This window comes from Phascolarctos cinereus, unplaced genomic scaffold, assembly GCF_003287225.1.
Source record: "Phascolarctos cinereus isolate Bilbo 61053 unplaced genomic scaffold, phaCin_HiC Scaffold_7;HRSCAF=346, whole genome shotgun sequence".
Classification (NCBI taxonomy): Eukaryota; Metazoa; Chordata; class Mammalia; order Diprotodontia; family Phascolarctidae; genus Phascolarctos; species Phascolarctos cinereus.
This window is the reverse complement of record NW_027556180.1, coordinates 162515453-162531377: the sequence shown is the minus strand read 5'-3', so window position 1 is coordinate 162531377 and position 15925 is coordinate 162515453. Positions and strand designations below refer to the sequence as shown.

Genomic DNA, 15925 nt, shown 5'->3' with positions numbered 1-15925 from the left:
TGGTTCACAATGTTGGTAAGTCATTCAGAACCTACCTGAGGCAGCTAGCTGGCACAGTGGATAGAACTCTGGCCTTGGAGTCAGGAAGACCTGAGTTCAAATCCAGTCCTAGACACTTGACACTTACTAGCTATGTGATCCTGGACAAGTCACTTAACCCCAATTGCCTTGCTATGTTAGCAGGCACTGGGTTCTCACCTTCTCTGGAGGTCTTCAAGCAAAAAAGGTGGAAATGGTTATTTTTCAGACATATTGTGAAATGATTTTTGGTCAGGTGTGGATTGAAGGAAATTGTCCCCAAGGTCCCATTCAGCTCTGAGATTCTATGAAATAATGAAGAATTAATTATACTTTACAAAAGAGACATCAGTAATCCTGATTTCAAGAGAGAGATGACACTAGCTTTATAAATTAATGTGTTATATCAGACTTTCTCTCTATGTACTTATATTTTGCAGGGCATGGTTTGATCTGTGCTGCCTATGTCTACGGCTGAGTCCCACTAGATTATACATTCTCCAAGGGCAAATATTGTATTCTTTCATCTTTGTATTACTCAAGAACCTTTGTATTCTTAAACCCAAACGCTAAACCCTTGCAAACAATAGACACTCAATAAATGATGCCTAGGTTTGAATTTTGAATACTAAAGCAATATGACTTTCTTTTCCCTGATCATTGACAACTTGATTTTCATTTTGGAGTTATAGCTTCATTTTGTAATCTTGTAACAGCTATCCTCTGGGCTACCTCCTCAATTTGTAGATTTACTTTATAGATTAGGTCCCCAGAAGAGTAATTACTAAAGGGATTAAGGGTATTCTGTGAATCAGCACTCCTAAAACTATAGCTCACAATCCCCTGTTGGTGAGGTTAGCTTTAATAATAAGCCAGCAGACATAATTAGCTCAAAGCAAAGATGTTTACTAAGATGGTGTAACAACAAAAGCTACAATGCATAATCTCCCATGAAATTGTGATGCACTCTCCCACAAATGCACATATGATGGGAAGAGTGGGTATAAACTGAGAGAACACTAGGGAACACGTGTTGCTAAGGAACTCATGCCTCTGGTATTTCAGAAACCCTAGCCTCAGCATCTTTACTGAGGATTCCTTGGAGCAGCTCTTCTCCATAGCCACACTAGATTATTTCTCCCTTGTGGCCATAATTAGCTCTCTTCTCTGCTGCCAAAAATTTTACTTCATGTCCCTGACTCTGTGTGTGTCACTCTCTGCTTCCTGCTGGCTGCAATATCTTCTAGTGGGTGAGTAAATCAAATGCAAAATATCATGTCCTGTATGAAAAAAGAGAGCAAATTTTCTATCTCTTCCCTCTGCCCTCCCCTCTCTGGGAGAAGTGCAGGTCACACTCAACTAAACTGAATGTTGTTTTAATGTGCCTTGTCTACTGTTCCAGGCTGGTGGGCTTACTTTTTAAGTGGCTCCCAAGGGTGTTTCCAATTTTTGGCTAGGCAAAGGAAAGATTCTCTAATTCCATCAGGAAAAAACAAACAAAAAACAAACAATAAAAAAATAACTTCACACTTCATGAAGGGATAACAGGGTGGCTGATCTTTGCACTTGTTTTTAGCACATTAACACCTCATCTGTTACCTGTTACCTTCCCCTTTCTACGATTTCATCAACCAGACTGGGTCAAAGGGAGTCCATTTCCTCCCCTCAATCCCCATCCCAGAATCCATTGTGCACAATTCTGAATTTGAATATTTTCTATTGGAAAGAGTTCTAGATTTCAAATTGATGGACCTGGTTTTGAGTCTTGGTTTTGCTCCATATTACTACTTACTGTGTAACACTAAATGAATCACTTAATCCCTTCTTCTCTTCTATAAAATAAATGGCTTGGATGAAATTAACTCTAAGCTCTGAATCCTGCATTTTAAACACCTAGAGTAACCTAGTATTCTGGAAATACATTGCATATCCTAATGACTATGGCCAGGTCACAGTACAAACATATTATTAAATGAATTGAGTTTCTTATGCCATCACACAAAGCATTTTAAAGATGAAATCTGATGTTTTCTGAATAGTTTGCACACTTCAAACAAAAAAACCCTTAAAATTTTAGCTTATGAGTCTTTGAAGATGTATGTTAATCATGGAAACTATATATTAATCTGGCAAGTGGAAAAGTGAAAAAATTCTGATTAATAAAATCAATATAGACCATTATCTAGCTTTAGTCAGTTAACAAGTGACTATTTTAAGCTTAAATCTTGGGTTAAGTTACTAACTTACTGATATAAATCAGTTTAAGAAGATACTTTAAAAAATATCTCCTTAACTTTGCGTTATGTGAATATTCTGAGTTTCAAAACTGAAATGGGCATGACGTTGGCTTTCCTTATATCACACAAAATCTGCCCAGCAGAAAGGGTCTTTGACTTCACAGATGAGAATATGATTATTGTAATTGTTTTAAATATTGGATTTAAATATTGAATATTTGCAGTATAGGCCCTATACTGGCAAACCTGATATCAGGAATCACCCCATGTAAATATGACTTAAACATCTACTACTTTGAAATATAATTTTAAAACTGTGTTACCTCCATCATTTCATTGGCCCAGAGCATTATAAACCATACTCTAGAGTTGTGGTAGGTCTTATCGATCAACAGCAGGAATATTCGACAGATAGAAGAACATAAGTAACAGCACCAAAAAAAAAAAGCCTGAAAAAACAAGAATATCAAAACTGAAGATGGGAGAGGGGAGGAGAGAGTAAAATAGACTACACTACACAGAAGAAAAGACCAACTAAATAAATATTTATATCAACTATATGCTTTAAGTGCAATGCATTTTATCCGTTATCTTATTGCCTTTCTTTTCCATATCAGCAGTTTTTCCACTAATTTTTTAGATGAAGAAATATTGGGGGGGGAAGATTCCTTAATTGGAAAAAAAAAGTTTGCCAGCACTTTAGACTTTACAGTTGATAATATTATAACCAAGAATTAGATTGAAACTGCAAGTAAGAGATTACACGTGACGTAAAAAGAAGAGGAAGATGATAGGATAGTGAATTTTTAGAGGTAGGAGGAAATTGAGAGGTCTTTGTCAATTTCCCTCATTTCACTGTTGATGAAACTAAGATTTGGAGAAGGTGAATGACTTGTCCAAGGTCACATGGGTAGTTATTGGCAGTGCTGGGACTACTTCAGGCCCTCTGATTTCACATCCACTGTTCTTAGAAGGCTAAAACAACTGGAAGTATTACTTTATATTTCTAACTAACCACTCCCTCACACCTTCCCCTCATGACAATGATTCGTTTTGACTTTTTCTTTCAAACATCATTTCCAAAAGAATTTGTTCTAAGAGGTATGGAGAATCATTTACTTCACTAGTGCAAGGAGATGTGTGGAGTGGAACTTCTTCAGTACACACTGAGGACTTTTCCAGTTGGATTTCCCTCATCTTCTATAGCATCCTGGGGTTGGGGATGAGAGAAAGAGGAAAGGGAAAGGGAGAGAGTAGAGAAACAGACAGATGCTGGAGGAGGGAGGGGACAGAGATAGAGACAGAAGCAGAGAGTGTTGACTAACCAAAAAATACGTGATTTGAAGCCACTAAGTACAGTTGTCAAGGAAAAAACACCAGTGAGTCAATAGGAAGAATATAGGCTAGAAACAAATTTAAATCATATGCTGAATTTGTCAGGGAAAGGTAAATTAGATTAATTGGAATTTATGACACTTAGAGAAAAGGGAAATTTTTAAATTTTCTAGTGTTCAAGTTTCACATGTTGGTGCTTTTACTTACAGGTTCTTATCCAGTGTGTGTGTGTGTGTGTGTGTGTGTGTGTGTGTGTTTTCTTTCTAATAAGAAGAAATGTAACTCTTTACCTTAGGTGAATCTAAGTGGGGATCTTACGGAAAGGATAAAATGGAATTTTGGCTTGATTTAGGTGGCCAAAAGTTTTAAATTCATAGTGAAGAAACTAAATCCTGAGTGATCAGGTTGGCTGGGGAACAAAACAGAGACTTGTCAGTTTGTTTCAGGGATATTTCTAGAAGCTTTTTGATCTTAACAAAATAACCCATTTAATGCCAGAAATGTGTAAGAAAATGATTAATTTACGGACAATCTTGGGTCATGACCAGACTGATTCAGGCAGATTTTAAAATGATAAAGTGGAGAATGCTTGAAAGTCATATCCTTACCGAGTTTCCCCCTTCACTTACATTTAAAGTGAGAAAACACCAAGAAATATTTTCCTAGTAAAATATCCATGTATCCGTCCTAGTATCCATGAGAATTGTACTTGAACAATAAGCTCATTAAAATTAAATCTGGAGTATGGGGTTTCATTCAAAAACACCAAACTCCAATAATATTGATTGAGTTTAGTGATACATCAAATTATGCTATAAAGTTCAACATATTGTTAATTCTTATTGCATATAGAAAAGTCACCTAAATATTGCTTCCAATAAGTGGCGACCCAGTTTTACAGAGTGCTGTGAGCTAGATAGGATTGAAAAGAAGCTGATAATTTAAGTTGAACTCTCTAGCCAACAGCTTGTAAACACCAAGGAGTTCCTTTAGAAAGGGCAGCCCTCAGTGGATGTTCTTCCATGTGAAAGAAAAGATTCAGCTAGTGGTGGACTTAGACTCATTACTTAGACTAACGTAAACTTTTAGTCTGGGTCACACTACATTGACTTTTTCTAGATGGTGCTGGGAAATGTTGGGGGAAGAGATGACTTTGAAGGAACCTCGACCACTTTTGAAAAAAAAGACGGTGTATGAGTGAGCTGCCATTTATTCACTGTTATAGTTGTGTTTGAGAACAAAAAAAATAAATACATGCTTAGAAATGCATATGCATTGAGGCTGTATAGAGTGAGATACTTTTATATGAAGTGCTCCTATCCACCAAAACTCATTTATTCAGAACCACCTAACACCCCGAGTTTCGTACACACATAGGGAAAAACGATTGACTTTCTAAGTACAGTTCTGTTTTGTTTATTTCATTTTCTGCCCAGGAGCGAACACTAAGGGGCACCAGAGAATCGAACTGCAGCAGTTGCTATACAGCAGAAATTGACTGCTGCAGAAGTCTTTTGAAACAAACAAACCAAAAATACATATATAACTTATTGGAGGCCGGGGGCTAAGGTTGTTAGCAATATAACTAAGGAATTAAAGGGATAAACGCAGAGGTGGGTACAGCTGTTTGCAAGAGCATTACCTCTGGGAATTAAATTCACTGGACAAAGGTGGAAACGCAGCAGCCACTGTGATTTCCCCACCCCCTCCCCACTCCCCCATGCTGAAATATTTTATGTTCCATTTTTGGGACAAGTTCGTTTTCGGATATGAAAAAAAAATAGCACACATATAGTCTCGCCCCTCGGGATATACTGAATACACCAAGTAGAAATCCACGCGCTATGCCTACCTACTAGCAAAGCATCTCTAATAATTTGGTCCTCCTAAACATATACTCAGAGAGACCTCAGTTAGACTAAACATTACCTCTGTCCCTTATCTAGCTCTTTCACTTTTATTCCCTTCCCTTTCTTGTCCACCCTAGCGTTCGTCTTCATTTGACAAGGACTATTAGTTACTGAAATGTTTTAAACAAGTTACACTGAAACCCCCCGCCCTCACACCCCTTCATGACACCTTTCTAGTTGGGACTAGGAGTTGTTTCAGGTGCAGAAAGGAGAGAGGGAGTTGGGCGGGGGGAGGGAGATGCAGAAGAATACAATGATTACAAGAAGCATGGATCCTGAATTTTGACTTTCTTTTGGGAAAGAGGAGCGGAAGGATAAGATAAGGGAACCCCAGTTTGAGAGTAGGGGGGTGAGGGTAAGCACTACTCCCCCAGTGCTTTTCCCCACCCCTTCCTCCCCCTCCTCCTTTCCTCTCTTCCTTGGGCAGGAGCTGATGCCAATGCGCCAGGATAGAGAGCTCTCGGCGCGGGAGGAGATGACGCAAAAGACTGAGCTCCCCCCAAAAAAGTGTTTCTTCAGGACGAAGATGGCGGCAACTTAGCCCAGGGACCAAAGATGACTGTGGCCATCGGCAGGCAAAATCCAGGCAATTCCGCCCAGTGTGCCGGGGGAAAACGCGCCGGGCGGCAGCTACCGCAGCAACCAAGTGTTGTCAGCAGCGGCGGCGCCGGCGGCGGCGGCAGCAGCAGCAGAAGCAGCAGCGTCAGGCACAGGAGTAAGAGCAGGATCAGGGGCAGCGGCGGCGGCGGCGGCAGCAGCAGCAGAGGCGGCGGCGGGAGTAGCAGCAGCAGCAGCAGCAGCAGTAGCAGGCGCCACCAGGAAGACCTGCAGCAGCAGCTCACCAGTTAGAGCGCCGGGTGGGGGGTGGGGGGGAGGGAGAGAGGTTCAGTCGACTTCTGCCAAAGCTCTGGACTAAGGGGGAGAGAAAGAAGAGGAGGAGGAAAAGGAGGAGGAGGAAAAGGAGGAAAAGGAAAAGAAGAAAGAGGAGGAGAAGGAGGAGGAGGAAGAAAAGAAGGAAAAGAGGAGGAGGAGGGGAGAAGCTCTGTTTGCCTTCAATCGGCTGCAGGGAAGCGGCATGCAGCTGTCAGGGGATAGCGGGATTTTCTCAAGAGAGCGATGGGGAACCGCGGTCTGACAATGCCTGGGTGAGAGGAGAAACGAGCTAACCAAACCCACACCTCCACCACTACCACCACACCACCACCACCTCCTCCTCCTCCACCTTCACCACCACCAACTACCACCACCACCACACCACTACCACCACTACCACCACCACCACCACCACCACCATCCCTACTTCCTTCTCTCTCTCTCTCTCTCTCTCTCTCTCTCTCTCTCTCTCTCTCTCTCCTCTTCTCTGCTCTCTCTGCATCATTGTTTCCTACTCTACAATGGATGGGGTCTGACTGATGATTAGCTTTAATGCAAGTCAGATCTACCTACAGAACCTGAGATTTCTGTAGGAAAAAGAAAGAGAGAGAGAGAGAGAGAGAGAGAGAGAGAGAGAGAGAGAGAGAGAGAGAGAGAGAGAGAGAGAGAGAGAGAGAGAGAGAGAGAGAGACGGGAGGAGGGGATAAGAAAATTAAACCCTTTAAGTCAATGCATATTGTGGTGACTCTGGCACAGGAGCCCTCACGGTGGAGTCGGCCAGGGCTGTGCGTTCCCAAAATATGACCAGGGGTGCTTGGATGTGTCGGCAGTATGATGACGGCTTAAAAATCTGGTTTGCAGCACCCCGGGAGAACGAGAAACCGTTCACTGATTCAGAGAGGGCTCAGAAATGGCGACTGTCTCTGGCATCTCTCTTGTTTTTCACAGTCCTGCTCTCTGATCACTTGTGGTTCTGCGCCGAGGCGAAATTGACCAGGACCCGAGACAAGGAACATCATCATCAGCAACAGCAACAACAGCAACAGCAGCGGCAGCAGGAGCAGCAGCAGCAGCGGCAGCAGCAGCAGCAACAGCAGCAGCAGCAGCAGCGGCAGCAGGAGCCCTCCTGGCCAGCGCTATATACTAGCATGGGGGAGTCCTCGCCTACCGTACAGGCACACAGACTCCTCTCCTCCTCCTCATCACCCACCCTCCCCCCCTCTCCCAGCAGCAGCGGGAGCAGCAGCGGCGGCGGCGGCAACGGCGGCGGCAGCAGCAGTAGCGGCCACAGCAGCAGAGGACAAAAAAATCAGAACAAGGCTATTTTTCTAGGAAACTCTACCAAACCTCTGTGGCGCTTGGAGACGTGTTACCCTGAGGCAGCCTCCTCAGGCCAGTGTTTCATAGTTGAGGATGCGGACTCCGTTTGCCAGAGGAACTGGAGTCAGGTAGTTGAAGAGGAGCCCCAGCAGCAGGTGACAGGGAAGCATAAAACTCCTCACTTGAAGGATTTCTACCTTCCCTTTTGTAATTCCTATACATTTTGGGAGTTGTTCTCTGGGTTGTCCAATCCGGACTCTTTGAACTGTAGTCTGGACGTGGTGCTCCAGGAGGACAGGAAGAGGACGAGCTGCAGGCAGTGCGTTGAGGCTTACCAACGCTACGACCACCATGCTCAGGAGAAATACGATGAGTTTGAGCTTGTGCTCAAGAAATATTTGCAATCGGATGAGTACTCAGTGAAATCGTGTCCTAAGGATTGTAAGGTAGGATCAATGGTGTCTTTTCTTCTATGTGCGATCACTTTAGAGTTTTTGTATTTATTTCCCCTCCCCACTCTCATGGTTTATGGTACTTGTGGTTATGGTAACTTGAAAGGCTGCCAGACACACGGGTTGTCTGGTAGTCCAATGCAACAGGATTCTTTTCTAGAACAGAGAAATCTTGGTTTTCTACGATAACAGAATTCCATTTCTACCTCCATACAATTGTCTTAAACTCTGCTGCCTTCTTTGACCGTCTCCAAGTGGAATGTAGTGGTAGGGACTACATGCCACTGAGTAGAACTAGTTACAGTAGAAAGTGAAGTAGTGTGTGCGTGTGTGAGTTTCCACAAGAACTGTCTTGCTGTGGCATCCTAAAGTTGGTCTTCTTCTGAGATAAGAGCAATGGTTGTTGATATTTGGTTAAGATGAAAAGACAAATTCGGTTCAGTGCTTGCAGGTACATTTCTGGTTGTATAAAATGCTGGAGTTGTCTACTAGAGGTTAATTAGCCTCTTTAATTTCCCAGGTTTCTCTGAGAATTCTTTGATAATAACATCTTTGTCTATCAGGACGCTCTCCAGAATTCTTATAAGAAAACTGCTTTATGTTATAAATTAGAATTTACTAAGCCCCCTTAAAGATCCCCTCCCCACGATTGAATAGAAGTCTGGGGACATTTACTGGTTGTCAGGCCGCATCAGTCATCAGTTTTCAGGCAAGCAGTAGAGCTTATCAAAGTGAAAAGACAGTCCTTGTGTATGTGTCCTATCTGAGAAGTGTATCGCTCTCCGAGGTGCTGAAGCTGAAACTAGCTCAAGGACTCCAGTGGATATAAACAGATACTGCAGTGACCTTTGGTTAGGGATATAATGCTGACCAAATCTCAATAAGCTTCATTGTTATGTGCTAGGACTTAACCCTTCTCACCTGGAAAGATTAACAATGTAAGGCTTTTTACAAAAATTCTGTTTTCATTAGAAAAATGAAAGCATGCCACTTTAATTTAAATTTTAAATAGGCACTCTCCTCTTCTTTGCCTGTGGCTGACCCACCACAGAACCCAGGAAAGTACAGACAAGGGCAGTATCATATCAGACTCTATATTTGTGCTCTGAAACCATCACTGGCCTGAGAGTTCCTTTTCTAGATATAATTGCAGGGCCACATTTTATTTGGTCTTAATTATCTGCTGTCTTAGCAACTAGACGAAATCAAAACAAACCTTGTTCTGGCTGTGTTCTTTAGCATCTGAGGCAGACCTTCTCTTAAAGTGGGAGGCCTGTGGTGATCAAAATAAACGAGAGGCAGGGCTTCCCCAGTAGCTGCCTTTTTAAGGTCAATAGAGGGACCTATGCTTCTCAGACTCTGAGAATTATAGTGAAACTTCTGGGGCTGGGGGAAGAATGTCACTGGTTGATTTCTTCTATAATATTGTGTTATTTACTGGGATAAAGTATGATGAATGGATAGAAAAGGATAGAATGGATAGAAAAGACAAAAATTAGGTCTTGGAGTTTTTAAGATAATTTTAAGCCTTAGAAAGTGTGAAGGATACTTTCATAATAATTTAAGCCGTGCCTCTTTCATTTGCATGAACTACCTTTAGTAGCTTGAATAAAGATATATTTAATTGTGTTCTCTGAATATTACAACTTGAACTCTTTAAACACATTTAACACATAGGTTGTGTTAACTCATGGACTGAGAGGACTGTTTGGATGAAAGTATGTTTCTTTTGGATTGAGTCAATTATCCATTCCACTTTTTACATATTAGTACAGCTATAGGGCAAGTACTGCAATGCTTTTCATTTCCTCAACTGCCTTATCACCACTATACCAGATGCAATGTTTTACACATTTGACTTTATGGAGAAGGGGTTATTACAGGTTAAAAAAAAACTTGTGATGGTATGTTCTATTTCAGAAAGATTATTTTTTGTTTAACTGGCTTATGGTATGACAGGGAGTCATGGGAATTCAGAACCTGAAAAGAGACACATAGGCAAATTAAAACTACAGCAAGTGACCTGAACATTTGTAAATCTCCTTCAAATTGAACAGTAGACAAAGGCAATGGAGAGTTCCTCTTTATCATCACTACACACACATAGACATGCCCAGCACAATGAATGACATATCACTTTGACTATGACTTGATATTTCTAGGGGTATTTTTTAATGACAGGATATTTTTATTGTACTTAAATTTAATAAACAATAATTATTGATGAAAAAAAGAATTTGGGATGTTTCCCAAATAAAGTTAATATGTAATAATATTAAAATTATCTTAAATATTTTAAATACTGTTACTATGGTAGACCAATGGTTTCTTTGAGGTGCTTAAAAATAGGCCCATGTTTTATATATATATATGTATATATATATATACATATATATACACACACATACATATGTATATATATACACATATATGCATGTATGTATATAATATGCACACATATACATATACATAAATATATATGGCATATATGAATTACAAAACAAACTTTAAGTGTACATAATCTTCAAAATTTGTATTGATATAGCTTTCTAAGTATTCCATTAAAAGCTGCCTACAATTGTGGGAAAATTATTATTAAATTTCATGTACAGGATATACATCACTATGTGTAAGCACAATAGATTATATGAACATTTTCCTTTTTATGTAACTATGCTGTCGTGTTATATTAAAATTAAGCATCTCATATTTCTATGTCACATCATATAAATACATTTAAAAATCAACATTCATTGTTTTAGTAATTTTTACCAACACTAGGTATATTAAAACTACCAACAATACAAGCTCCAAACAACATCATATTCAATTTTTTAAAGGGATTAAAATCTACATTTGATAAAAAAAAATTTCACATGGTAGATGTTTACTCTTTATTTCCTGAATCTGTGACATGTTATCATTATGTAATTTTTATGGCTTTGCACTATAAGTTTTGTTTTGACAACACCAAGATTGGGAATCACTGATGACCAGGACTCCTTGTTAGAAGAAATGAGGATATGTTCTTTCCACTGCAGTAAACATTTAACTATAAGATGCTTTGCTATCAAAATAAGTTGTTTACACGTATGAAAGTTTTTAATATCTTGAGAAAGTACCTGCCTTTTCAAAACAAATGAAAAGGACATTTTCTATACATGGAGCAATATGTTGACAAATACAGAACTGATAGAAACTGTTGTCTATGCCATTATTGTTACAGTTTTCATTCTGCTGTACATAAGGATTCAGTTGAGTAGCAAAACATATAACTATTACTATCCTGTAGGATTCTGTACCTTTCAAAAAGCGTACTAGATAGGAGAATTCATTGGGGGGAGAACACTTCAAACCAGTGCTACATGCAGACATGGCCATTATATTGCATTGTAAACTGCAAAATTATGCAAGTACATATTATCTTAATATATTTTAAATTTTGTTTTATAATACTATGTGTATGTATATATGTATGTATGTGTGTATCTATGCATGTATATATACATATATACATGCATACATATATGTATGTGTGTATGTATGTATGTATGTATGCATGCATGCATGTATTTCTTAAAAACCATAGCCTGGGACCTCTTTACCATGCCCTCAGTTATATACTAGAAAGAAAAAATAATATGTGTCTATGTACTATTGATGTTAAAATTAGAGTGAAGCTTTTGTAGCCAGTGATTCTGTCTTCATTAGCATGGCAGTCAATGAACTTGAGTTATATGTTTACATCCTAACCAGAGGATGGTGTCACATCTGGGTTTGTTCTTTCAAAGTCATATCCTTTACCAGTGGTCAGTATTTGTAGGTTTTGTAGGATTTCTTTTTTTGCATTTCAAGTGGAAGCAGATTGCGACGCCTCTTTAGATTTCTCAGGAACTGTCTCGGATTATAGTTTTGATTTATTGCATTAGTGTTATGTACATGAGTAATGGCATGTGATCTTATTTCAGCAGTATGATTTACCTTGGTAATCTCAGTAAACTCAAGAAAATACTGGCCAGTGCTAGATTTAGAGAACAAAAATCTCATCTTGTATCTAGATTTTGCTTACATTTGTAAGATATGGGGATTGGATGATTGAAATCTCTTCCACCTCTGAATCTATAATCCTATACTCCACATGAAAATGGTATGCACATAGACTTTCTCTTTGTTAACAGACATTTTGACCTCTGATAAGGTCACTGTAGTACATATCACCTATTCCTCTAGATATACTGTTTGTTTTTGAAATTTATGTTACAGCTTTAATCAATCTTTGAATTAATGAGTTGTTTTTCTTTTTAATTTAGTTAGCCTTTTGGTGCTTTTTGGAACTTTTTTTGCAGAATCAATCAACTCAATTTTAATATAATGCATTCACATTTGTTAATATTAAAACTATCAAATTTGCTATTTTGGTCCAGTTTTTTTTCTCATTATTCTAAGGTTTTAAAGTTAATTTTTTTATGGTCAACCAAGCATTTCACTGGACTAGATTTTTAAGTAAAGTTTGTGATTCTTTTATCTAGGGAGAAATCTAGGTTTTACTTTTGAGATAGACATCTTTTCAGAATAAAGACTGTGAATAGTTAAGTGTTTGGAACTTGGTCATATTCATATCTATCTATGGTATAAGAAACAAGATATTTAAATTTGTGCTTCTATATATTTATTTTTATGAAAGCTACTTTTATTAACTTGTAGTGACAGTTGATATTCAAGGTGAATTGAAGAACTGAAGCAAAGCACTTTAAGTAACTCTTCCTCTGTCCTTTTACTACTCAGAATTTTTTTTAGTGTTTCTTCCCATAATGTATTAGATAGGTAATTGCATCAATTTTCTACTTCATTTTATCTCTTTAAACACAATATGTATACATCATTAGGTGTGTATTCTTTTTATTTCCACAAGATTCGTATGTTTATATGAAGTGGTTATCAAATACTTGATTTTAAAATATTATAATACTTCATTTGATACATGGTCTTATCAATGTTAGATGCCTCCACAGCCAAACACATTGTAACCAATTCATTCCATGTGATCATTAAAATGGACTAATGATATTTGATATTTCTCTAAGTTCATTAATAGTCTACGTACACCAGATGTTGGTAATAACCAGAGTGGGAGGTCCTTCTATTTCCTACCTTTCAATGGAATAGATTAGTCCTATCTGATCATCCAACAAGTGAGAAAGGTAAGCAAACAATAAAACAGTGGTACAGATAAGAAGTCACTTAGGAGTTGAAAGCATAGCTATAGAAAAAAAAGATGTAAAGACTGGTTGTAAATGAGTAGGAGAGGTGATGCTAAATGAAGTGTGGACTTTGGGAGAAAGCATGACTGTTTGTCATACATATATACAAACAGTATTGCCTAGGACCAACAGAACTTTGGATAATGATATGAAAGAAGAAGAGCATGTGGCCATTAGGAGCTACATGAGTTGCAGAAGATGGCATAGCAAGGGACTAGGGCTAATAGGAGTGGTTTTTTGCAGGATTGAGTTATTCAGATGATACATATCTAATAGACTGACATAATAAAATGGTTTGGTTGCCAGTAAGCACTAATCAATATGGGTGGTGGAAAAACAAGTATCATTTTAGTAATATGGCCAGATGGAAAGATGAGCTCATTTTGATTATTAAGTAGTACTAAAAGAGACCCCAAGCAGTGTACTTCCAATTGTTTCCCCTTTTTTCCTTGCATTTATTGAAAACCATTCAATACATGTTGACTTTTTGAGCAGTTTCAATTTTCAAGAGAGAGCCTCTTGCTTTTCTGTGGGTAGGTGACTATATATTCTGCAACATGACTATATTTCATATTCATGGGTTCTAATCATTCATAAAATCCTTGGAATAAGGTCCTTGGCAAGTCATTAATATTTTCATTTATTCTGTAGAGATTGTTAAGATATTTTTAACCTACTCTACAAAATGTAAGGTCAGCTGGCTAATATTGATAAACCACTGTGGACATGGACTGCTAAGTGTTCACAGATTGATAACCAACTTCATCTGGGAATTAATTTCTATAAACAGCCTACCATTTTCTGTTGTGTATGCAAGTGATGATTACTTTAGCCATCTTTTGTTATTAACTCTATAGGTTATAAACCTTTTTCAGACTTGGAAATTTTAATTTTCCCTACTAGAAAAAAGAAAATTAAGTCACAATGGCAATAATAAGAGTATTTTTCCCTGGAGTATTTTTTTTCAGTTTTAATTTATTCTATTGCTTTAATTTTATAGTTTTAAAATACAGAAACCACCACATACAATGTTTATAATATACTCTTGGTAACAAACAGCCTCAGATCCATACCTTTCATCGTTTTTGCAACAGGAAGAAAATGTCTGATTCAGATGACTTAACTGAGGCCATAGCTGACTTTTCTGCAGAGGAAATTCCTTTGGATTCATGCACTTATGATGAAAATGCCCTTAGACTTTTGTCTATAGTTTAAAAAAAAGCCCTGCAAAGGATGCTATTGAACCTCCAAATATCACCATGTGCCACCTATGAGACATGACAGATTGCAGTGACATAGTTTCAGATGTAAGTGTGAGGGTTGTGATGTACACTGAGCTGAAAGGAGTTGAGAATACATGATATACATTACTAAAAATATAGTGGGAAATAGAACTGAATTTGGAGTTAGATGATATGAGTTCAAATGCTAGTTCTGCTACTTATGTATGTAATATTTGCCAGAGATGAAGACCTCTGTGGGCCTCAGTTTCCTCATCTGGAAAATGAGGGAATTGAACTAAATGATTGCTAAAATTGCTTTCATTTGAAGATCTTAGAATATTTAACATGGACCAGAGGAAATAGCCAATTCTCCTCCATATCCCAAAGGTTTCCTCCACCTTATATTGGTGAGATATAAGATTTAAAGAAAGGAAGGGAATTTCTTTATTTTCATACATCAGTGAAGCAATCCTAGAGGTTAGCTGTCGTATCTTTGTGTAAGTTGAAAGGCCACTCCTAGACACAATTGCTAAATAGACAAATTAGATTTCAGGGCCCTTTTGCTTTGTTTTCTGTGCTCCTACTCCTCCCTTTCAGTTCCTATTTCCTTAAACTCTCAATATCTTGATTGCTCTTCTTCACTGTTACATCCCATGTGTTCCGACTTCCTTGAACATTATCTCATCACATTGTCCTAGGAATCATAACATAAACAGAAGGATTGTGACAGATATGGAGCAATTTTGAGACTCTTGAAATCTGAGAAAGATGAATAGGGTTTGGGAATCATTACAAGGAGCTAGAGTAGCTATAGTTATGAATGGATGACTTAAAGGTAGCATACATACATGTAGGTATCAGAAGACATAGAGGGGAAAGATACTGTGTATATGTGTATGAGGCTCTGGGTGAGTGGGAGCAGTTTTTAAGGTGCTATGTTGGGGTTAGAGAATAGGAGTTCTCCTAAAGGCCTTAATTCAAAAAAAGACAGAAGGAATAAAAATCCATGAAAATCTGTGTGTGTGTGTGTGTGTGTGTGTGTGTGTGTGTGGCAATTGGGGTTAAATGACTTGCCCAGGGTCACACAGCTAATAAATGTCATATGTCTGAGACTGGATTTGAACTCAGGTCCTTCTGACTCCAAGGCCAGAGCTCTAACCATTGTGCCACCTAGCTGCCCCTAATCCGTGAAAATTTAAAGATTTTAAGTATACATTTTCTGCTTCATTGTTTTCAATGACTTTGCATCATTTGACCTAAATTTCTATATACTGTGTACATGTCTGACAGTTTTGG

General features: G+C 38.5%; 1 protein-coding gene across 1 annotated transcript in view; it reads left to right on the top strand.

Annotated features, from left to right (window-relative positions):
- Positions 1 to 6432: 6432 nt before the first annotated feature.
- NALF1 (NALCN channel auxiliary factor 1) overlaps positions 6433 to 15925 on the top strand; it is a 741837-nt gene continuing 732344 nt past the window's right edge. Inside the window, exon 1 of the mRNA XM_020970075.2 lies at positions 6433 to 8139. Coding sequence (XP_020825734.1) covers positions 7174 to 8139 — 966 coding nt within the window. The 5' untranslated portion in view covers positions 6433 to 7173. The remainder of the gene's footprint in view (positions 8140 to 15925) is intronic.